General features: G+C 40.2%; 1 protein-coding gene across 1 annotated transcript in view; it reads left to right on the forward strand.

Annotated features, from left to right (window-relative positions):
* sntb1 (syntrophin, basic 1) overlaps positions 1-24,738 on the forward strand; it is a 38,838-nt gene extending 14,100 nt beyond the window's left edge. Inside the window, exons 2-8 of the mRNA XM_085291157.1 lie at positions 2,208-2,445; positions 8,703-8,820; positions 8,965-9,054; positions 10,544-10,680; positions 10,887-11,083; positions 19,485-19,714; positions 21,899-24,738. Coding sequence (XP_085147283.1) covers positions 2,208-2,445; positions 8,703-8,820; positions 8,965-9,054; positions 10,544-10,680; positions 10,887-11,083; positions 19,485-19,714; positions 21,899-21,991 — 1,103 coding nt within the window. The 3' untranslated portion in view covers positions 21,992-24,738. The remainder of the gene's footprint in view (positions 1-2,207; positions 2,446-8,702; positions 8,821-8,964; positions 9,055-10,543; positions 10,681-10,886; positions 11,084-19,484; positions 19,715-21,898) is intronic.
* Positions 24,739-25,754: the final 1,016 nt, after the last annotated feature.

Genomic DNA, 25,754 nt, shown 5'->3' on the forward strand with positions numbered 1-25,754 from the left:
TAGGCACAGTGCTGTGGGTAGGCCCATTAGAAAGGTGTGATTATATATGTGTTTTGTTTTTGTTTTTTTAGCCTGAGCCCAAATACCAAGTCTAAACTTTCAAACTGACATTTAAAGGAATGCAGAGGGAGCAAAACGCATCCTCACAGTGCAGGAATGGCTGAACTAAGATGCTCAGAAAAATTTCAGCAAAACGCCACAAGTCACGAATTTGATGTTCTGCTGCAGATTTGTGATGTTTGCAACACAAAGTATGAGGCAGACGGTCTCTGTGCTGCTGTCTAATCACAAAAGTCAGTCTCAGTCTTTCAGACTTTTGCTTCTTCCCTTTTTTATTAATATCCTTCGAGTTAACACACTTAACATAAAGCAGAAGTGGTTGTCCTTATTTGACTGCGCTGGATTTGATCTATTCAGTCCTTTGATTTCAACAAAAGTATCAACCTTTTTTTTTTTTTTTTTTTTCAAGCTGTTTTAATCTGATCTGACTGTGTGGGTTATTCTACTGTGCAATTAGATCACATCGTATCTGTACGTCCATTGAGGACACTCTTACATCATCCCTGTCTTCTCCTCTGTGTTATGAGCCTATCATCCCTAATTTACAGGTTGGAGGTTAGGCTTGTTATACCATCCCGTAGTGCTCAATAGTGCTTCTACCAAGAATAGTTCACATGCTGGATTACAAATGCCACCAGCCATATGCCAATTATATGCAGCTGTACTGCGAGATATGCCAATTAGACATCCAGGCCATAATAAGGATTTAGCGTATTCAGGACATAGAAAGCAATCTGTGCACCCACTTTATCTCCGACTCCCTATTTCTGTCTTTCACTGTAACATGGTTCCAGCCTTCTTTTCTCCTCCTCTCAAAGAGGAGGACATGTGGAATTTAAAATGAGCATCAGTATGACTCGTACAAGTAAAGCTGTGTGTTTTCCTGGATTCGGCGTTTCTCAGATAGCCCAGCGGCGTCGGCCGTGGATCTTGAAGTGACTCAGTGGTGCCAGAGCTGCCAGCAGCAACAGAGACGATGAGGCAAATCAATACGTTTCAACAAATTATTGAGAGCTGAAGAGGCACTTGATTTTGTTGACAAAAACCACCGCAGTTAAATGGCATATTGACATTTACTGTTATCAAGTGGCAGCGCAGAGGGCCACTTAATTATTACAGGAACATGTATCACTGTTTTTCCACTGAGCTTCCTGCTGTCTGTGGAGCAAAACGTGTATTGCTTTATCAGAAAACTCTGTGGACAATAGTCATCTTTAGAGATGACATTATTCAGAGGACACTGAATATTTTAGTGAGAGAGCATCTGAAGTGGGCTTCTATCGTGCACTCCAGAGCACATGTGCAAAGTAACTGATTTGATTCTCTTCCTTCTGATTTTAACGGGTGAACGAGAACGTATTGGACAGATGATTGTAAAACTACACACAGGAAATATATGGTGAGGGCGTGACGCAGCAGGTCTGAGGCTGTAATCGATCTAATTAACCGCCACTGCATGATGCGGACACGAAACAGACTTGTGGTCCTAAGTTTTATTACTATCAGAGGCAAGTTTCTGTAATCTGTACACCCTCCTGGGTCTCTGACAAGCATAATTAACGCACAGATATGTTGCTGAAAATTACTTTTCCGCCCCGTGAAAGTCTGTGCTTAACAAACACTTCAGTGGTATTATAAGTAAAACAGTTTCAATGTTGGCTGTGCATGTGAACATTTGTGGTATCCTCACTTCCTTCCTCTGCGTTATGACAGATACAGACTACCTTCAAAACAACAAGGTTTGTTAATTGCTGCTGAAGCACATATGGATTTTACATTATGAGTATCTGCAAGCCTGTAAGGTCAAACGTGTTGGGATTTTAATTGGCCTTTGTATTAAATGAGGTTACAACCCTGCCAGCAAAAGAACAGCCTCATTGTTATACATGTAGCCTTTTTTCATTTTAATATGTATTTTTGTAAAAGTATATATATTTATACGAATTAAATCATTTATACTGTTTAGAGTGTGCAAAGACAAATAGGCGTCACTATAGCATATAAATATGAACCATTTTATCTACAGAAAATTATGAAGATGGCCAAACGTGACGACAAATAATTTGCAATCTCAACATGTGGCTCAATTTTTATTGTTATCATTGCTTTGTGTGTACTAAAAATGTATTTCTTCTATTCCTCTCCAGTCAAGTATATGCGTGAGGCCACACCATATGTCAAAAAGGGCTCTCCCGTGTCAGAGATCGGCTGGGAGACGCCTCCTCCCGAGTCCCCCCGTCTCAGCAGCCCTCCCGTCACCTCCTCACCTGAAACTCCAAGTCCTACGATTCAGCACTCCTTGTCTCTGAACGGTGACAGGAGGTGCATACCACTGAAGATGTGTTATGTAACCCGAGCAATGACCACACCAGACCCTGAGAACAGGTAGCGAAGACACACACACACACACACACACACACACACACACACACACACACACACACACACACACGAGCAGATTCTCTGGGCTTTTTTAAATGCTTGTTTAATGACTTCAGGTTCATACATTAACCACACACATAGTTCCACCTTGGGCTGAGTAATATGATCTTGAATCAAAACTGTTATTAATTTAACATGTTCTGTACATTTTGTTTTGCCAGGCCTGCAGCGCTTTTTCAAATTCTTAATTCTGTATTTAGTGGTGAGTGAAACGAAACTCCATTGTGGATACAATGTATCTTTTTTTTCTTGCGCTCATAGTTCACCAGGTTTGTCTTGAAAAGATGCTCATATTATGTTTGTGGGTCACTGGAACTATTTTTTGTGTGCAGTTTTTTCTGTTTGTTGTCGTCTTTTTTGCAACACAGATATGTTGGGTATAAGTCTGTCATGTGACTGTAGTCAGACATAGCTTTCAGGCTTTGTTACTAGAAAATGTTTGAAAGTTCACCTCAGAACTTTCTCCTCCCAAAGTTACACAGCAAGAGGTCTGGGCTGCTGGGGGATTCCCGTGATGTACTGAGTGTTTCTTCTTTAGTCATCTTTTCCACTCACTATGTATTTATACACCTCTCTGCATTTAATCATTAGTTATTATCAATGTCTTTTGTCCTGTCCACCACAACCGGTCGTGGCAGGTGGCTGCCCCTCCACGAGCCTGGTTCTGCTGGAGGTTTCTTCCTGTTAAAAGGGAGTTTTTCCTTCCCACTGTTGCCGAAGTGCTTGCTCAAAGGGGGTCATATGATTGTTGGGTTTTCTGTTTACTTTGTATTATGGTAGGGATTTCACCTTACAATATAGAGCGCCTTGAGGCAACTGTTGTTGTGATTTGGCTCTGTATAAATAAAATTGAATTTAACAGAAACAAAGAAAAGATCGTTGGTTACTTTAGTTAATTAAAGGTTAACTAGTTTTCTGCTCCTGCATGTCACAGTGAGTGAACAGAAGCAGCCTTCTCCAGCTGTCCTGTGGGGATTACTCAGTAACGGGTTTTTAAAATCCATTTTCAGTTTTCCTTAAAGACAAACCTTTGAAGTATTGCCTAGCTAATTCTCAGTCAGTGGGGGGTGGTCTGTTAGGGGCTGTCATCAAGCTAATTGGTTGGTAATTTGACAATGGCCCACTCAAACAGCATGGGGGAAGATAAGAGTGATTTACTCTCCTTTTCTAAACACGTTTGATATCAGAGTTTGTGTGCTTTATGCCCTAGCTGTCTTTCTCTCTGCCTCACTTTCTGTGTTGCTTCCCTACTTGTTTATACTTTGCTCTCTCTCATGTCTGTTTTTCATACTTGTTTGTGTTTTTGTCTGCTTGGTTTCCTCTACCTTTCTTTTCTATCATCATCTCTCTTTGTATTCTGCCATCTGAATCAATTTTCTGTCTCTATTGTCCCCCCATCCTTGTCACTCTCTTGATATTTTACTTTTTGCCCTCTAAACAATTGTCAGTGTTTTCCTATCATTCTGTGCCTCGTCTAGTCCTGCCTCCCTCTCCATATGTATGATTCTGGGAGAAAGTGGAAGCTCACACTTGAAAGCTTGAGATGATGAAGGAAACATCAAAGCCAAGTCGCAACTGTCTTTATGGAAACGCTACAACAACACTTTAACATTATAAATCTACTAAATAATCAGTCAGTAAAAATAAACAAATCTAATAAAAATAGAATGAAAAGTAAAAACGCCATCTGTGGATAGAATATGTGGTTCTCTGTCAGCTGGAAACACGATGTACTTTTTAAACTTTTGCAGTATCAGCTTATCGTGGAAGCTGTGTTTAGATTGTTCGGCTTAGATTTGGTTTCGTTTGACTTTTTCTCAGTTTGAAGTGTTAGTTTTTCATTGCACTTGCAGCTGCAGTTGTTTGAGTTGTTGAGACATTTCGTACCACATTAAGCATAAAGGCAACACGCAAGGCTGCTTGATACTTACCTTCATTATGATTAGCATTGTTTTTATAAGTATCAAAGAAAATAAGTTCATTTCAAAAATATTCTTTTGTCTGCTTCCTGTAAACTACAAAGAAGTTTGTACCTCTAAATTCCTACAGGATGTTGTAAAGTTTACATCCTGTAGGAAAATCAAATACTTAACCTTTCAAGTCTTCTTAGAAGTCTTCTGCTTTTTAACCAGTTGCTTAAGTTCTCTTTACCATTATGTAAACACAGCAGTAATTTCCATCTACTGTTTGCTCTTCCTGTAATATGGGCTGTAACTAGCGAGTGCTAGTTATAGACATGCTTGGTAGAATCATTTGTTTAGGGTTGTGTTACACATTACCATCTGTTAGCATCTCCTCCTCACATGCCTTTGTACCCTAGTTGCACTCGACAGCATGTTTTTGCCTGAAGTGGTGGAACAAATTGGTTGTTTCCACCTTTAGAAGGAACAGTTTTCTTGCATATTTTGCAAAGTACTGTGCGCTAAAGTCTGACATCTTTTAGGCAAACCACTTAATATATTAAGCTAGCTCTTAAATTGTTATTGGAGTCTATAATGCTGTTCTTGCTCTCAAGCATGCTTGGGCTTGTGTTGTTGTGCTAGGAAATGTAAAGGCAAGACATCAACATGTCATTGATTTCGCAATATTACAATTTTATATGACATAACCATTTATACTGATATAAGCAGGGATGGTATGATATGACACAGCCTTAGTGTGTATTTCCCAAGGTACTAAAATAAAGCAGGGTCACTTAAGATTCTTATTTATATCAGTGGCTGTTAATGAGCATAATGTTAGTTGGGACAGTCTGCAAAGTAATACTCAACTTGTTATTCCAGTATTTAAGCTAAAGAAAGAATTACATTCAGAGTCGTGTAATTATTCTGCAGTCGTACTAGCTTGCTACTGCTAATTAGCACGGTTGTTAGCCGGCTTGAAGTTAGCTTAACTTAGCTCCTGTTGGTGTTAGTCTGCAATGCTTACCTGGTATGTACACTGCCCGCAGGGTACTAATTTCACATCTTCTTGTGTAGCGTTTTTGCTTTATTTGGTTATGATTACTAAACCGAAGCAAGCAAAGCAGAAATCTTCTGTTTGTCACTGTCTTAAAGGGTGCGGTTTCTCTTTGCAAGACAAGGATCAGCACAAAACATTCCACATGTACCTGCAGATTGTCCACGCTAGTAGAGCATTGGCTAAGCCCGAAGACTGTGCATTTTGTCACTTGGTCCGGGATTCAACCCTGGAAAGACAGGTGACATTTGTGGAGAAAGTGCTGTCCTGTCACATGGCACGACCCTTCCCTCTCCGAGTCTAGAGTCCCAGTTATTTGCGTCTCCGTACATCTAATTGGCAAATCTCAAATATGAAGGGCTGTAAATTTGATTTAGCTTGGCTACTGCTACTGCATCTGCAAGCCACTTTGGAACCAACATTGACCCCAGCTCCTCCTTCTCATGCTCTGTGCGATCTAATCAGTGTTGTGTCAATGTGGATTCCTTCTCTCTTCTGTGCTAGGAGTAAGGAGTCCTTTTTTGCTTCCCACATATCCTTGTAAAAGGACAGGAAGGAGGTCCAGGGAGGCTCCATACTCACAGACATAAACTGCCACTGGAAATAATTATCTTCTTTTGACTAAAGTAGGCCTGACTGAAGGACTCTAATAGTACAAAAAAGTTGCAGTTAATTAGCATGGACCTGGCCTTGGGGTATGTGCTCAGTGGTATTCTGCTATATCCACATGGGACAATCATCTAGTCTTCTCATATATGAGTGTTTTACACAACAACAACACAACTTGTGGTTAAAGTTCATTAATTTGAAGTTTATTATTACACAAAAAAAACATGACAGACTTGAACTTTGCTGACTTTATTTGTGAGTAGCTGGGATCAATATCTCATCTAGTGACATAGGCAGCTTAAGCTTTACACAGATAACACTGTTATGTGGTTTGATAAAGCTTGAGGGCAGATTCACAGACACAGATAAAGTCCTTAGCAAAATTTATCTTGACTAACCTGTTTTCTCTCAAGAAAGTCAAGAAAGTTCTTTCCTTTCTTCACTTCCAGCCTTACCTTGCCAGTAGATGTTTGGTAAATGTTTAAACAGAAGGACGCCCAAGTTGAAATGCAGGTTGTCGTTTTTAAGCCGCAAAAGTTTGACGAGGTGTTCATATTTGTCCCGAAAGTTAGATGTTTCACAGAGTTTGGCTGTTCTGATATAATAAACAGAAGTTAAAGATTGCAGAGTGAGATTAAACTCTTTTTTTCATTTTAAGGATTCGGGGGTGATAAAATGGCTTTATATTAAGTGATAGATAAGCCTGTTTTATCTTCTTTTACTTTACTCAGTGCAATGTTTATCTATCTGAGGTTTTTCTCTTCATTTCAGCAGATGCTGTTTAAACTGTGTTTAAGCCTAAGATTCAGAAGATTGGCATTTGAGGAAAGATGGGACAGTGATGAGCAGGAGTGATAATTCAGAAGGAGTGAGTTAATAAAGAAGGGGACTACATGACAGGAGAAGGAGAGAAAGTAATGATGTTTACTTTTGGGTGAAGACAGGTTAATTATAATACAGATAATAAGGCAGATAGCTAAAATTCTCAAGTCAGGGTTTCACAACAAGGCTTAAAAAATCACTGAACGACATCTCCGTGTCTACATCCATACAGTCTATCCTTGGATCACATCTGCATGATGGAAGAGACCTTGAATACATATTTGCTAAATCTATTGATAATCCCACGAGGACAACTACCCTTTAATCAAATGAGAGATTTAACTTCTTTCATGCAGGAGCACACTTATGTAACGCCATGCATTCAGAGCAGTAGCCTTTTCAGCTCAGCTCAGTTTTATTTCTATAGAGCCAATTTACATGAAAACATCTTAAGATGCTGAGTTAAAAGTTAAAGACCCTACAAAATTGTAGCGAGAACCCAAAGATCCACTTGTGCTGTTTGTGTGTGGGATGGGTTTCGTTGCTAGTCCTCCCTATGTTCCCCATTCCTGCGTCATGCAATCAAGGGACAGATAACTTAGGTTGTCAAAGTTTTTGCCAAAGCAAATAGCACACCAAAAAACTTTCTCTACAAAAAGCACTTTTAGCCCCGGAATTCAGCCCTTATAGTTCCTCTCCTCCAGGATCCCCTTTATCAACCTGCCTTTTTACAAGCACCGATTCTATTTTTAGTTCAGATTAACACCTGGAGCTTATCTACTGTAGATGGTCTCGCCTACGTTTTGATAGAAGAGCAAATGAATCATATCCACTGGGGATTTTTTCAGGTTCTCCGTCTGTGTGATAAAAGAAAGCTGCAAAGAAAGCATTTTTGTCATGTTGAAACCACCCTTAGTGTGGAGTTTTAGTCCACTGTGCCACAGCTAATTTTTTCTCTGTATTTTCAATCGTATTTTAAAGGTTGTTATTAAATGGATATTACCAAAGCGTACACAAGCAGACACTGTTCCTACTTGAGCTTCATTTACCTTATTTGTGCATTTTCAATCCTTGAAAATCACGTGATAAACATTGTAGACTGTGCATACTTCAAACACGGCCCAAACACAATGTGAAGTACACATTGTACAGTTGCTACCATATCGCTTCTTTTAAATCTTTGAGTCAAGAATATTTAATAGTTTTCTGTGTCCACTGTTACTCTTATTATTTCCTTCCTTTAAAGTGGTCAGGTTATTTATCTATAGCATACTGGTTTACGTCGTGGAGCTGTATACTTGCTTTGCTGCCCTATAAAACAACAGTGCACCACTTTATGCACTGTAGGCAGACACATGTGCCTTTTTAAAATTCATATTCACTGAGCACACAATCAAAGAGCCATTCAGAGAGATTGAAAGGCATGTGTTTGTTTGTTTTTTTTAACCAAGGCCAGAAAGACTCACATTTCATGTAAGCAGATTAGATATGGAAATTTGGAGAGAGACGGCGCTGGTCTCCCACAGAGAATGCAATGCATGTTGAATAAACAAAAATTTCCATGCCATTTATTTCATTGTTCTGACCGAGTTGCTGTGATTAAGCAAATAAGAAAGGGGGCATATGTTAAAGCGCAAACCTGAAAAGGTAATATTTGAGTCCTAAAACTATAAGTCCAGAATAAATTGGAGTTTTGTGGTAAGGCTAACAAATATATTTTCAAGATTCTTCACTCTCAAGGTTTTAGCACTCGCTTCAGGATGATAACAGAGAAGTTCAACCTATTTAACTTTTCTTATCTTCCCCTGTAGACAACTAGAGCTACACTCTCCTGATGTCAGGCACACTGTGGTGCTGCGTTGCCCAGACCAACCATCTGCCCTGTCGTGGTTCTCCGCCATGCACTCTGTCACATCAGCACTGGCACAGGTCTGTCTTCTACGTGAAATATTATACCAGTGTCTCTCAGCACTCGATATTTCAGTAGATATAAGTAAGCCTCTGGAAATGTCTTTGAATGTTAAGTTATGCATATTGAACTATTTACCTTAAAAATGATCCATCTTGCTACAGCGGGTGCTGCAAGAGGTTATCCAAAACACAGCCAGGGCAGGAGTTGCTGGCAGCAAAGAGATACGACACCTGGGATGGCTTGCAGGCAAGGTAGGAGTGCATTACTCACAGTGTGGGGATATAAATTTGTCTACCCTCTGGGGGTGGGACAGCAAATTTCTATATCAGTTCTTAATCAGCTCCTGATACATTATTCCAATGTATTTTATGAGGGTTAATATATCTGGAATCTGAGTTAATGCCCTTATGAGATAAAGCATTTGTTGTTTGTGTGTAAAGTTGTAAAGGGTATTTTTTTAATTGAGTCAGATGGTAGAAATCCTTCAAAATAGTCACGTAAAAGCAGCATAAAAAGCCATCTGTCACAGAGAAGGGGGAAATATGATAGTCAGGTGTAAATGTCAAGAAAATCGCCATGCAACTGCACACATTTGTACACAGAAAACGACAAAAATAGTTTGCTTGATAAAGCAGTGGCAGTATTTACTTGTTGCATACTACTTGGAGTTGTCAGATTAACTGTTGGAGAAAGATAAAGCAATAGGTCAATCTGCATGTCAGAAAGGTGTAAATTAGTGAGGCGGTGGGCCTGGGAAAGGGGCCCAGATGGTGTATGAATATATGACAAAGTATTAATGTGGTGTGTGTTTGTACTGTGTATACATACATGCAGACATCTGTGCAGAGATATCTGTATCTACCTAATTTAGTCCTCGTGAATTCGACAGTATTTTAATCTTTAAATGCAGAACAATACTGTTACTTAGCAACATATTCTGATTATGTTAAAAATATGACCCTTGACCCTCTAAATCCCACGATACGATTGGATGAGGCAGAACTTCAAAGAGCAGCTTAGGATTCCGTGGCTGTGCTGCAGATAAGCTCTCATAATGAGAATAGTTATGGAGCATTGTAAAATGAAATACCACACTTGGTGTGTGCGTGCTCTGAGTGAGGGGTTTGTAGAGATGAGTGGCTGAGGGGGCACCGCTAAGCATATGCTTAAAAAAACCTACAACTGCACACCAGCCACATTTATTTTGGGTGCACAATAGTGAATCTAGACATTTCCTGTGACAGAACAGAACAGCCTTGTGAACAGCTATTACAGATTGCAACTACACACATGCTCACACACACACCAGTCTTCTCTGTTACTGCCAGTGATCAGCCTCATCAGCACTCTCATTTAAAAACATGAAGACAATCTTAGTATTTGCAAAAACCACAAGAGGGAATAGGTATTTCTAATCGTGCAGAATTGATGTGATCAAATTTATATTGCACAGGTTTACAGGATTAACTGCCTAGTTAATCTATTATATTAGAATTTTACTAATTGATCATTTAATTTTGAATTCATCTATCAGGTTTTTTTTGTCATCAAATAATACTGCTAAATTTATGTCACAATGCCTTGCATACAAAGATATTGACTATATGGGCCAATAGCTGGAGCGTTTGTCGTGCGGATAATCCTCCTGATTAGTGCAGCTCTTTAAAAGACTAATTTTTATATATCTATATGTCAGACCATTAAAGGAAAGCTGTCATAGTCTCGTTGTTTGTGCTGCAGACAGAGAGTGAGAAGCAGTGCTGGAAGCCGGTGCTGGTGGTGGTGACAGAAAAGGACCTGCTGCTATATGACTGCTTACCACGAGGCCAGGAGGCCTGGCAGAGCCCTACACACACTTACCCACTTTTAGCAACGCGGTAGGACCCTCATAAAGATACTGACTTGCAGAAACTTGCACATGCATTAATATTGGGCCTTAACACATTCAATTTGTTTTATGATGACTAACACTATGGTGTTGCTTTTTTCATTTAAAAATGATTTTTCTAAAAATACTTCCAAGCTTAAGAGTGTATATTGAATTTCTTCTCTTTGCTAAAAGGCTTTGTATGTGTTTATTTAGTCTGGTCCACTCAGGCCCTGACCGGGGGTCGCCGCACTCTGGCACAGAGCTGTTCTTTGCCACTCGGACTGGCACACGACTTGGCATTGAGACTCACCTGTTCCGGACTGAGACCACCAAGGACCTGTCCCTGTGGACCAGACACATTGTGAATGGATGTCACGGATCAGCTGAGATGATCAAAGAAGTCTCTACGAGTGAGTCCCGCTACACAGCACACAAACATTAAGATTAAGTGATATAATGCATAAAAAACATAGGAACATGCATATTGATACACCTGCATAGAGACAGGAATGCATGTAGGAGCTATGGCTGGAGCAGGTTGAGTTGTGCGGGTCACTGTGCTGGATTCTGTGATGCTTTCTCACATGTGTTCAGGCATGCTGCAGCAAATCATATCCAGAGAGATTTAAGAGGCTGCACCAGTAAGTACAGCCTGAGGTCTGGCAAGCGTAAATCTGGTACAAAGAGCATAATATATACAGACTCCTACATCCACTAAAACATTAGGATACCTTTGGGTTTGTGATATAATTTGACAGCCATATGGAGGATGTGGACAAAGTACTTGCTTTTTATAGAAATGAACGCTTTTCTACTGTGTGTGTGTGTGTGTGTGTGTGTGTGTGTGTGTGTGTGTGTGTGTGTGTGTGTGTGTGTGTGTTCCTGTCTAGCTATCTTTGTGAGGACCAACATGTGCATTCTACTATACTTGTGAGAACCACATTCATTTTTAATGGTTAGGGTAAGGGGCTAGGGAAACCATTATGTCGATGAAGGTCCTCACTAAGATAGCTGAACGGGCTTGTTTGTGTGTGTGTGTGTGTTATTTAGCAGTGAGCACTGGTCATCCCGGGAATTTCAGCAGAATACCACCCCTCCCTCTCCCAAAGCACAGAATGCCCTGGGAACTCCACTTCTCCCTTGGGTGCCCCTTCTCACGTTGCCAAACTAACTTTCTCTTCAGATTCTAGCCAATCACGAAACAGACTTTATTCCGACTCGAGCGGTGACCATCACCGTCATTGTGTCCTCGTTGTCAGTGTAGTTTCTGGAGCATTTATCGCCAAGCTCTTGTTAAAACGTTCCTAAAAATGCGTCTCCACACATGTCACGCTGTGATTAGCGTAGCACGACTTTATTCACTTCTGTGAAACTTAATTTAAAACCTCTAAGCTGCATTGTAAAAGTATGATTTTGTTTGTCATGGCAGTTAGCTGTGAAATGTGAACGCAATCAGCACATTTTCGTTAATCCCATGACTAAACGTTGTCTAGACTGACGCGCGTTGCTCAACATAAATGATCTGTTGCTCTAAACGCAGCAATGACAGAAAGAAATCAAAGGCCACAGCCACGATACAGCCACACAGGTAATTTCTTTTACTTGTCTACTGGATGACCAAAAGACTTCATAGGGGTGTGTGGGTGCATAGTCCTATATTGCTCGGCATAGCTTTGCCCACCTCCAATCTGAGCAGAGGTTGATTCTACCAAGATGAGTGAAAACACATGTGCGGTCATGCAGGGCCTTTAGAGTCTGCTGTAACTATTTTTGGCCACTCAGGGGTAGCTGAAAAAAATTCTATGAAAACAGCAACAACATATTATCATCATTCAAATTGATATGACCAACTTAAACACCCAGCAGACTGAGAAACGTTCAAATTCATCTGGAGTCGTGCTTCTTTTCATTCTCTTTTCAGGCATCTGTCTCTTAATAATCCTCAGGAAACCAGAGAGCTGCTTTGACTCTAGCTAAGTCTCCCTGCTGTTTGCTGCTTGACTTTTTTTTGACAGCTGCTTTATTTGCTAAAACATCTGCATGCACAACATCTGTAAAGACTGTTTATATGCTAGTAGTGCTAGCAGTAAGAAAAACTCAGTTGGGTTTTAAAAACCCATCGATACATTTTCTTCTCCTTATCTAATTTGGGGTTGAGAGTGTTACATTCCAGCTTGAGAGGCGGGGTCAACCTAGGACAGGTAGCCAGTCTTGTGTCAGGGCTAAAGCAAAGAGACTGATAACCACTCACCACTCACCATTTTGCATGTTCTTCCTGTGTCTGTGTGGGTTCTCTCTCGGTTACCCACACAGTCCAAAGACATGCAGCTGACTGGTGGGGTTAAAAACCAAGCAACAAAAAGTGGTTTTGAAAATGTTTTTCTGATGTTTCCTGATTAGTAGAGGAAGGAGATTCACAATTTGTGAGCATTTTAAATCCCAGTCCCAGTCTCTGCTATGCTTTAACTTGGACCTCGGGCCAACCAGGACCAGTAATCTGCTGAGCAGACTTCAGGGATGTGTGGCAGTGATGTGTGTATGTGTAAAGCAAAGGGGTGCCAACCCTTTTAATACTGGTCTGAACCCTTCCATGATCATTTAGCATATTAAAATGTTAACGTTTTCTCCTTAGCACTAAGCAGAGAGGAACCGCTTAGGGTGTTAGTTTTACAGGTCTTTTAAATTAATAAAGCAACCTGATGGAAAACAACAGATTAAATGCAAGTGATTCACTAAAGTTCTAAAATCTGATGAATATAACAACGATCCAGCCAAGAGTTGTTGAGATTTTACTCACAGCTCATGTTTTTAAAACTCATGTTGACTGTAGAGGTCAGGTCGGGAGGCGCCATCTTTTGGGAACGGCAATAAATATACAAATTTATTCCTTTGCAGACCATTTAACATTTGTGTGTGGATGGGGTATTTATCACTTTCGTCCAACTAACAGGTCTACTGAACCATGCTATTACCACTGCTACAAATGTTTATTGTAATAGATTTCTTTGATTAATTTTTTGACTATACTTTAATATTCTTTTGGGTAATAAGTTGGTGACACGGGGTTTTGAATCTCCATTGCTCCCTATACCTAACCTTTTTTCTAGAATGGACTGATGCACATTCCTCAGTGCATTTGCTCATGTGTCAGCGGTTGCCACTTGAGGATTCATTATACTGACCTTGTCTGCTTTTCGTCTGTGTTATATTCTAAATCATCCTTATAGTTTATTCACTGTCAGATCCTATAATAAAGATTTGCTCTGAAGATGGATTAACTTTCAATCACTCATCGGGCAGAAGGCCGTTCTTGAGGGGCTTTAAAGGCGTATTTGAAATCAAATTTTGTGAGCTCTCGGCCTGCTGTCATTCCCTTTATTATTATTATCCAAGGTGACTTAAACCTTCTCGAGGTTATTCTGGTATTTTAAGCAATTAGCGGAAGAAGTCACTGCCACGATGTTCTGTGGTGCATATCATGGCATAATATATGAATAGTTTAAACCTTACTCATGTCTACCGTAAATCCTCTCTCCCTGCCTTCCGACATCTGCATGCTTTTCACCAGTGTTAATCAAAATCAATAACTGAAAGCTCTCCGCCTTCCCTCCTGTAATGCACGCTAATTAGCATGTGTGATTTGCCTAATGCCGTTTTACATGGGTCTTGTAGCGAGACCGCTTTCTCAACTGTGTTTTCCAAAGTCAAGCAAACTTTACTCTCAGCTTCAAACCATTAGCTGTTTAAAGTCAGCAATCCCCACGTCCTCCTTTTCAAGCTTCTCTTTAATGTTGTCGTTGAAGTGACAGCTGCAGAACCTGCCGAATTGTCTTGGAGGTCGATACAGTCTCCTTAATGAACAGGTAAACCTCTTAATGACTTAGAGGACTTTAAAAAGCAATTTTATCTCAGGGGCTGTGGGAAATTAACCTATTAACCTGCTGCGACACTTGAAGACCGGAGCTGTGGGTTGCAGTTTCAAAATATGAGGTACTCTGCCTCCTCCTAATGAGTTACAAGTTACAAGACAAATAATACTGAATGCAACTTTTTGTCTCCTAATAATCTTTTAGAATTTCCACTTGTTGGTGTTTGTAACACACTTAGTGTCTCCCTCCTTTTTTTTTTTCTCTGACCCCTCTCTTTCCCTGATTCATTTGGCTCCTCTCTGGCTCCCAGTGTTATCACTTTCTGCCCCTCCTTCTGTCTCTTCCACTCACCATCAGGCAGAAAGAAGGGCTTTTGTTGCTGCCTGAAAAGCCTCTTTCTCCCTCTGTGTGTGTATTCTTGTGGGAACTTTCTCCACAGAACAATGTTCTCAGGTAGAAGACTTTCAGGTCTAATATTCTCTCCTGAACACAACAAAGACCGCCACTCTTTGTTTCATTTGCAGCGCCATTTATACCATTAGGAACACGCTGTTCCCGTCACATTGTTTATACATCGTTAGAAAAATATTACACGTTATGAGACTCATTTTTCATCGGGGGTTAAAACAGGATATTATCCTCTATTTGACATAGCGTGAGGTGTACAGTAAGCTTGGAGTGTTTGAAGGATTTTCAAAGATTACAGGTGTCAACAAGTTTCCGCCTGTTTAACTAAAAAAAAAAAAGCAGATACTTGAGCATTAATATTAAGCCAGCAACACTGATAATGCTGTACACCTGCATAAATGTCATTGGCTGTAACAGCACTCAGCTAATGTAAATCTGGCTTTAGTTTTGTGTCTTAACTAAAGCTGTGCCACGTTTATCACTTTTATGCGCTCCCTATAACTTGACCCAAACCTGCAGCTTTTAATCTCTGTGCACCTGCAGTTTGTGCTCCTACTTTTGCTTTGTAACGAGTATGATGAAGTGCTAATTGAGCACATTCGTGTAGCATTTTGTTCCACGCTTGTTTTACAGCTGACAGCTCCCGCTGTTTGTAATCTAGAATAAGACATTCCAGAGTGAAATTAAAGTTTCTTTTTTGCCTTTCTGCTGACCCACACTGAAATATGCTTGAAAAGAGCAAAATCAAAATGAATGTAGAATGCATTTCTGTGTTTAATTACATTCTTGTGCACTGCAAATTACCCTGTACGGGGGAAATAAAACTCACAGGAAGTCAAGTCACATTTGCTAACCGTCCTCTCTTAGTTGTTGTTGTTGTTTTTTTGTTTTTTTAGATAAACTGAAACATGGTAGTCTGATTAGGAAGGTTTAACTGCCAACATAGTTAATTAGACATTATGTGTCTCTTTCAGTTTAACGACAAGCTAACAACTACTAAACCCTAAAGAGCAACAATGTGGTTTACTGGAGGTCGTTATTCACCAGGACGTGAAGTGACGTGTGTTTTTGGGTTATTTTCATGTTAAAAGACAAACAGAAGACACAGACTTAGTTTAGCTGCTGACTACTTGAGGTTTTCTTTGAAAATCTTCACAAAGCTGTCTTTCTTAAAGATTTTTTCCACCTTGACAAGATCCCTGAGATCCAGACGAACAGAAGCATTCCCACAACAAAATACTCAGACGACCGTGTTTCACTGTGGAGACGGTGTTCTGTAGCTCGTGCACCTCTTCTTTCTCCAAACATAAGCAGTATCTCTTTGGCCAAACTAGACTCTAGTTTGGTGTCATCTAACCAAAGCCTGCGCTTCCAGTATCCATCATTTTCTCCAGGTTATCCTTTGCATACTATAATATTGCCTAAAGTTGTCTGTTCTGCAGAAGTGGAGTTTTTCTTGCTCTGCAGGCTTGCAGTTCATTCCTCTGCAGGATTTTTCTTCTTTGAGGCAATTCCAGACTCAGCCAAGTCATTCACTCATGTCTTGGCAGTTGTTCTGGGGTCTTCAGACACATCTCTCACTAGTTTTCTTTTCAGTTTTTGAGATCTTTGATTCTTGCCTCTACCAGGCTTGTTCTGCACTGTGTGGCTCTCTTTGTTGATGATACTTCTCACTCCAGTTCTTGACACATGGAAATGTTGTGATATCTCTGTATATCCATCGCCTACCTCTACAAAGTTAAAGCTTATCATTGCACAGCAGTGGTTTGTGCTATGGATTACATCAGAGGTGTGGACTCGAGTCACATGACTTGGACTCGAGTCAGACTCGAGTCATTAATTTTATGACTTTAGACTTGACTTGAAAAAATGTTCTAAGACTTGTGACTTGACTTGGACTTTTACACCAATGACTTGGGACTTGAATTGGACTTGAACCGGTTTACTTGAAAAGACTTGATATTTTACCCCAAATATAAAATTTAACATGCATATTATATAGAGATTGAAAATGTGACGTCATTCACGGGTAGAACCGCAAAGGATTCTGGGAACACGTGGCAAGCGGTACTAGCGCACGCAGACTTTCAATTAAAATCAGTTATACAGCGATAAAAAGAAACACAAAAATGTCAAGAAGCCGTTGTATTATTAACTGCAACAGCCGGTCGCATGACAGCCACGGGAAGCCGACGGATAAAGAGATCGGTTGTTATCGGATTACGTCGTTGAAGAGAAATTGTTCGAGCCATGTTTCCGAAGTAACAAAGACGCGACGGATGGCCTGGATTGCAACCATTCAAAGACCAAATATAACGTCCCAGAACACTCCAGCTCACAGGTTAGTCTGCTCCAAGCATTTACACGAAGGTCAGTGTTTTTTAGTAGTTAATACGTCATTTTTCTTAACATAATTAGTGATATAGGTTACAAGCAAGTCTGGCGCTGAACAGAAATTGTCGCGCTATGCTCCTTTATTTATTGTGCATAAATAGTGAATTGTCCTGACACAATATTGCGTTTCGCTTCTGTTATTATGGTACATGGGCAAAAACATATACTTTTATTCACAGGATAAAACAGGTTTTTTGTATCACTAATTGCCCAGTACGATTACAGCATACAGTATTATTGTCACTGCTACATTTCTGTGATGGGTACCAGAAATTATTTCCACTACTAATTAATTACCGTTGAGCTCAAAGGTCCTATTAATAAACTGTTAAGGAATGTGTATTTATGACGACAATTTGTGAGACTGGTAAACTTATGATACGTACGATGGTCTTTCGTTCTACACGGTGCATTTCAAGGTCCTGCACCCATCCGTCGGTAAACTGTACCTGGGCTTGTTGCAGTGACCTGAAGTTACTAAACTTCATGAGTGTATGCACTCACTCCAAGAACCGTATGATTATAAATATGCATATAAATATGCTAAGATGAGATAGCTGACTTCATCTAACTAGCAAATGTTGTCCAGGCTACGTTGGTGATGCAGTTTTTTTTAATATGTATGATATTTTTGTCATGCGATTTTAAAGCTGGTCCTACAACCGCATCCAAGAATAACATGCAGCGTATCTCAGAACTGTCGGTGAAAACTATTCTTGGAGCTAGGTTTAATTGAGCTGCATTTTAAAGAGGTGCAATTTCACAATTTGTGTATATTTTCTAAGTTCACTATTTTGTCATGTGTTGAGAAAAACACAGATTTTAAAATTACATGGTCTAATGTTTACATTTAGCATAACTGCAACATTATTTTTTCGTTGTTTTTTTTTTAAAGACTCGAAAGGACTTGAAATTCAAAGTTTCAGACTTGTGACTTGACTCGGACTTTTACACCAGTGACTTGAGACTCGACTCTGACTTGCCTGACATTACTTGAGACTTGACTTGAGACTTGAGGATAAAGACTTGAGACTTACTTGAGACTTGCAAAACAATGACTTGGTCCCACCTCTGGATTACATTGACACTGATCATTTTTGTTATTTTCTGAAATTATTCTGTTATTGTGTGAAAGTAGAATAGAATTAATACTTTGTAAAGAAAACTAGTGTGTTTAGAAATGCTGAAAATCACCTGCGATGTTAAAAGTGCTTTTAAACAGTGCCTCGTGTGTGTGTGTGTGTATATCTACATACAAGCATCCATCCTTGTACACACATCTTGGTCAAACAATAGAAAGATAACATCTCTCTTCTCTCTTACCGTCTCTTTGTCAAACAAACACGCTGCTTGGTAGATCAGATATCGTCAGGAGAGCACAGTTTGTGCTGCAAATGAAGTTTTCGTCTTGCGGCCTTCACGTCTGCTGCAGGGAGTGGAGGTATTCTGCTGTCAAGGAGTGAAAAATAAGGCTAAATGCACCTAGATCACACAGTGCGGGGACAAGGCAAAGCAGGAGGAGCTGATAAAGATAGTACACTCAGCTTTCAGCTAAGACACCTGCTGTGACGAGAGGAGGAAGAGCGGGAGAAAAGTGATGAGAAATGTTGTAAAATAGAGAAATTACACTCCCTGCTTTCAGCCGAATGAGAAGGAGAGTGTGTCACTGAAATGCTGCTACTTCATTTAGTAAGTAAACAGATATGAGATACAAGAGATACGAGGGTTTGGGTTGTTTATAACGTGCCAAGACTGACAACCAGCCCTCGAATGGCACTAATAAACCATATTACTGGCATGAATATGCAAAAGCTCTTTTAGATCAGCCATCCCAGTTCACTCAGAGGAAGTGTACCTCTCTTGGATGTAGTATAGCTAATGTTCCAGTCTCTTGTTGGACTTTGGGTTCCACAGGCACAGTTGTTATAGACTGTGAACAAAACACAGCTTTTGTCAGTGAGCAACACTTTGTAAGGATTTTATGGTTTTTACACATAAAAAAAACAAAATTTTTCCCTTGTATGTTAAGACTAGCTATTCTACTCTTGCTCTCTGCAGGTATCCTTTAGACCTCACTCTTCCACCTCCAAGCCAAGCATCGTGAGCACCTTGTTAACAGTCAAAAATCTTTGTCTTCCAGGTTGTCTGTACCGGGGTCAGGAGTGTCGGCTGGCGATCCACTATGAGAGGGGCTTCTCTGTGCTGGCTGACCCGAAAGCAGAAGATGGGGAGGACTTTGAGGAGAGAGTAGCTCGCACTACTAGCAAGCCCCAAGTTCTCCTCTCTTACCCCTTTGAAAAACTAAAGATGTCTTCAGATGACGGAGTACGCATGCTGTTCCTCGACTTTGGGGGGAAGGAAGGGGAAATTGTGAGTGTTTTTTTTTTTTTTTTTTTTTTTCTTTGGTTCATTTTTTGTATTTTTAACTTCACATTTAGACACACAAACCCTCACAAAATATGTTCATGTATAAGAATCGGTTTCTTCTAAGAGGTGAACACTGATAGTAGTGATTGTATTTTTGTGAGGGTTTTTTGTTTGTTTTTCAGCTACACCATAGTTTAATTGAAAGATATCATAACGGCACTTCTATAAAGTCTTGTTCTTGGAGTCGGCACAATCTAATAAAAAGAATGAGTTTGAGTTTCTAAGGCTGTGAAAGTCAAACGTGCAGCAGCCACAAAGTGTCACTGAAAGGAGGAGTTACTTTAGTAGCCCAGATGTTTCTGCAGATGTTTCCCAGGCCTGTTCAAAATCAACTTTAAACAAACACACATTATGACACATAATTTCTTACATTTTCCTGACTATAAACCATACCTGTTACATTTCTAACCATGATTCAGAGGTGGTGTTTATTTTAGTGAAGAGGTTTGAAAAAACCTTGTTTTATTGACAGGTGGGTAAGGCACGGGCCAAAATGCTGACTCGGATCTTCCCGAGGAAGTTGCCGTGGATTCCTTGAATCCAAAGGGTTCAGTTACAGCTTGATTTTCCAGTAATTCACATTTTAAAAGACACTATGTCCTAAAAAGTGTTTAAGTGGTATAATTATGTCAGCGTTTAGAAATACTGGTGAGTAAAAAGCATCAGGCTTAAATGGGTGTGGTTACACACACCTCACAGTAAACAGAATAGGTTCATTCCCACTCTCAGGGGCTTTCGCAAGGCCTTCTGGGAATTAAGGAACACGAGCTGCGCTAGAAGCAAGCGCAACAGGAAGAAGGAATGTGGTACAGCAGAAAGTAAATTACAGCACTTAATCAAAAAATCTGAAATGAAATAAACTTCGCACGAACACTTAAGTCTTTGAAGGTAAGAGCACACGAGTTTTCCTTAAAAATAGCCCGTCACTTACTGTAAGAGTTTTAATCTGTTTTACACCACCTAGCAGTTCACTGATTAGATGTCCAGGTGGCTCATGTTTCAGAGGCCAACCTCGAGTAATTCAGGACCAGAAAACAGCCGAGTGCAAACCCAAGCCAGTGTGTGCATCAGTGTGGTTTAGGTTGGATTTTATGTGACTATTAATGTGCCTGTAGAGTACCTTTCCCCAGCCTTTAAACAAAGTGTTTACCCAGAGCAACAACATTGCCTTTGCATCACTCATAAAGCCGTGTCATTTACTGTATGCTGGAAGAGAGAGTGATGGTGAAACAATATAGACTCCCCAGGCTTATGGGATTTAGAAATTGGAAACGGATGTTTATGTCAACGCCTCGATCTGCTGTGACAGTCCACATACAGCTCTGTGTAGAACTTCTGTCGGATACACTAGCGTTTGACTGCTCCGTTTAAGCTGATGGCAAATAAGCAAAGACTTTGGCGCTTTGAATCAAAACCCACTGCTGACTACCTTAGCAGAAACAGCTTTAATGTCTATAGTGTTTCTGAAATCCCAGCACAGCTATAGGCTTTATAAGAGGAATCCCAAGACATTTGCGGATGTGGCTGATGGCTCATTAGCTCATCGTTTGAAAAAGGAGATAACTAGGAGTCTTTTTTTCCCCCACACAGTATGTACTGTACTGTAAATTTAGCAGGATCTAAACTTGTCTAATTTTGTCACAGATGCACATACAGAAAGCGTGTAATATCAAGCCAAGCTTTATGGTCCAATCACAGTGTAGCTACATGTAGATCTGCTCTGGCTTCACTTGTTTCTGCAGTGTTACAGTTAACCATCTAAACAGTAGTTTTAGTGTGAATTTCTAGGTTAAATCTCCCCACTGACCTCAGGAACAGGATATGAGTCACAGTACCGGTGAAATCACCCACTGTTGATTCAGGCTATGAGAGAGCTTTGTTCATAGTGATGTGGTGTTTGCGTGCATACTTGTGTGTGCTTGGCACCAGCTAGGGCCGTCTAATACTTGCCACATGGAGAACCATTTGTGTGCAGTTAGTTTTGAGTATATTTCTTTTGGTTTTAAGTGCTTTGCAGATTCATTTTCTGTTTTGTTTTTTTAAATATACATAGATCATTGTTTCTCATTTGTATCCCAGCTGTGTTTTTGAATTTTTAATCCTGTTGTTTTTCTTTTCCTTTTATAGCAATTGGACCTCCACTCATGTCCAAAGCCAATCGTCTTCATCCTCCACTCTTTCCTCTCTGCTAAGATCTCCCGCCTGGGTCTGGTAGCTTGATGGCGTCTCCACAAAGGGACATGTAAACTTCTTTGAAAGCAGAACTCCACCTTGTCTGTCCGCCTATCTGCAGCCTGCATGCAGTTAAACCACCTCAAACTCCTTCAGTCGGAAACCCGAGCTGAGCGAATGTAGCCTCTATCTGGAAATCAAACTCTGTATGGATTCTCCAACTCTATCTTTAAGAAAAAAAAATTAAGAAAGAGATCAAAGTGAAAATGTGCTCTTAACAGACTCTCTGTAATGGCTGCATGGACTGAAATGTTGATTGAAGAAACACGGAGGAAAGTTCAGACTGGCCTAGATACAGAAGGATGACATAAGGACATATGAAAGGAGAATATCGGGCATTGCTGTCACGTTCGGATTTGGAAGGATTGTCCACGTGTAGCAGGCCTGGGATGAATTCACTTTCCATTCAATCAAAATACCAGGCAAACTGCCTTCCATTTACCAATTAAATAATTTATTTACCATTAGCTCTGAAAGGACATTCTGAATTTCACTTGTCATTTTTCTTCCACAAACACTTGACACACTGTGGAAAAACTTTGCGCATTTGTCTTTATTAGCGTCCCCTGAGATGTCTCGCTAGCAGTGTCGGCATTCATCATCGGAGCTCGTCGCCACAGTCCGCGGCTCGGATTCCCACAGTGTGACAGCTCATTCAGATTCAAAATGTCACTGTATTCTTTTAACACACCGCACACAATAAGCTGGTGGCCCAGTATTTGAGCTGACAGCGATCTGACAGTTAAATTAGCGTTACATGCATGGAGTTTTACGTTCAGGGCGTAGGGATGCGTTTGATTAAATTATCCCTGACAGAACTACAGCTAAATAAGACATGTAGAGTATTTTGGAAAATCTATTTTGAGCAGATAATTTAAAGAAGCAGTTTAATCTTTTAGGTAAATATGCTCGTTGATGCTCCTGCTGAGAGATGACTGCTATAAGCACTTGCGACCACTTTATTAGGAACTACTAACGCATTTAAAAGCTCTGCCAGAACTGTGACCTCTTATGAAGTCGCATTTTCAGTTTCTCTACCTTTTTGAGCCCTTCACGTGTGCCCGTGGGTTGGTACCTTTCAGTACAGTGCTGTCCAACGCACACCGATGACCTCGCTCAGAAATACAAACTAAAAGTCAGGATGTGGAAACAGCATGACATATTAAACCCCAAAGATAATGTTTAATGCATGAATTTGCACCACTAACCACAGGTTTCTTACCATTAGCTAAATGCTTACTTTCTTCTGCCATCCTTTTCTTCATGTTAGTAACTCAGAAAGTAGGATACCATTATTTGAGCAGTTTTCTTGGATTTATGTGAGACGTTTTTGCGTGAATTTTCCGAGTAGTATTCCAGCACAGCATGAACAGCTAGTCTGGCTCTGTCTTCCCCATTTAATCTTTACTCTACTAGTAAGTTGATTTTGTTATCTTTGGACAGAGTGAGGCTAACTTGGTCGAAAAATAAAGACTTTGCCTGAAAACAGTTAATCTTAAACTTACATAATAAAGTTTATTTACCTATTCTGAGGGAAAAATATTTTTCCACAAAATGCCATTGGAGAAAATGTTACCAGTTGCTAAATTGACCTTGTGGTAAAGGGGATTTAGTCTAAAAAAGACTGCAGCTAAGAACTTGACTAATAACAGCAAACTCTGTAAAACAATAACTTGATGTTTTCACACAATAAACACATGACGTGTTAATAAGTCAGCTCTAGAACCTTTGGACAGACCCAGTGTAGCTGTTTCCTCTTTCCACTCTAAGCTGTGGTCTGTGGCCTTATGTTTAGATGACTGAGTGAGCCTTCTCGTTTAGATCTTTTTAACAAACTGAGTCAGCATACCTCTCATCATTTCAAACAATCTCACTAAGAGTATCCAGTCCGATCAGACGTGATGATGCTGTTTTGCTCCTCTTGTCTTAATTCCAGGGCTGACAATTTCCCAGCACACCTCTCTCTACATCACAAACTGCTTACAAACTGCAACCCGATCACGAAAATACCTGCCATGTATAATTCAAGTGATTCTCAGTATTTGTACTGAAACTTAAAGTTCGATGAAATATTGCCCCAAACTTCCTGTATTATTTGTGAGAAAAACCAAAAAAAGTTGGCTATCGTGGTCTTCAATCCTGCTTTAGTCCTGTAGCCGCCACGCAGCTCATTATTCTTTTACATGTCATGCAGCAGATCAACTCTGTATGCCGCTCTGTCTCTGACAGGCTGGCTGCCGGCTCTTTTCTCGTGCCTTTAAACATCTGAAGAAAGTAAATATTTGAATTATAAAAGAAGTGAATCAGAGATCACAGGGTGAGCATGAAATAGTGTGACTTCTATGATGGCTGTTAAAAGTGGTATTTTTGTGTTTGCGTTCTTTATATTGTAAACACACTGAAATATTTCCAGTGGTCATTTACACACACACACACACACACACACACACACACACACACACACACACACACACACACACACACACACACACTGTGATTGTAATCTTACTACACTGTAGAAGAAATTTTTGTTGTACTGATAGTAAAAGAGACACTGTAACACCTCGATAATCCAGCACTTACTGATAATGCCAAACAGCGAGATGCTCTTTGACTAAAGGATGCTTTGATACGTAGAATACTCCGATGCCTTCGGCAGCTACTGTACTGTCACTCACAATGAAAAGCTTAGTTTTTAATTCAAACTCTGCACATAAATCATGTATTTAACAACAGTGACATGATGAGTTTGTTTTCATTGTCTTCCTTTGTGATTTACTCGTTGCTCATTAACACTGAGGACCAATCAACACTACTGCCATGTTAAAATGTAAATTAAATCTGTTGATAATATTGGCTTTCAGCTCATTTTTTTTATGATGTTATGATGGAGCACTCGAATTGTCTCTTCCTTCAGCTTCGGGCTCAAGCTGAGCACAACGCTACCTGTAAATATTTTCTCTGCAGTGCAGCGAAAACCAAGTTTTACTTTAACAGAGAGTTGGGATGAATAGCAGCGTGCTAAATTACAGTGTATTGGTGGCAGATCAGCTTTACTTAGAAAGTGTTTTATTGGCTATGTCAGCAGATAGGATTCATGGAGCAGTTGAGTTGTGTGTTGCACTTAATGCGGCCATAACTCTTGACACTGTTTACTTGAATCCTAGGTGATGAGGTAGCATCCTTTCTCTCTTCCTCCTCCACACACTGGACTGGCACGTCGTGTTTCCGTCGAGGTTGACGTGTTGTGACCTGAAACAAAGTAATAACTCTCAACATTGTTTACTAGCCGACATCCTTTGCCAGTAAATTTTCCCACCTCTCCAAAGCTCCTTGCGTTCCCCTTCTGTTCCAGCTGATATTGAGCTCAGAAGTCAGACTCTCAGCAGGACACCAAACGTCTGCAGATAGTAACGGTTGCATCATATGAAAGAAAATCACTTCTCCACAGGTCAGCTTTCCCACTGAGACACGCACAAGGCTGTGTTTGTGGTAAGCTTAATACCTGAAAACACACACAAACGGACCGACGGCGTTTGTGCTGAAATTTTGCGCACGCACCGAACCACAGAAACGTGAACGCTCGCGTGTGCCCAGCCTTCTCACGGAGGGAGAGTGAGAGAATGGACCGTATTGAGTGAGGCTTTCAGCTTTTCATTTTAAGGGCTTGGCAAAGTGCCAAATCAATTAGCAATCAGTCATAAACTGTGTGTCTGTTTGTGTGTGAGAGCGGCCCAAAGTTGTGTTTTTG

This window comes from Mchenga conophoros, linkage group LG11 (assembly GCF_057382185.1).
Source record: "Mchenga conophoros isolate Kocher_MC1m ecotype Shallow Benthic linkage group LG11, M_conophoros_male_GT1.1, whole genome shotgun sequence".
NCBI classification, from domain to species: Eukaryota; Metazoa; Chordata; class Actinopteri; order Cichliformes; family Cichlidae; genus Mchenga; species Mchenga conophoros.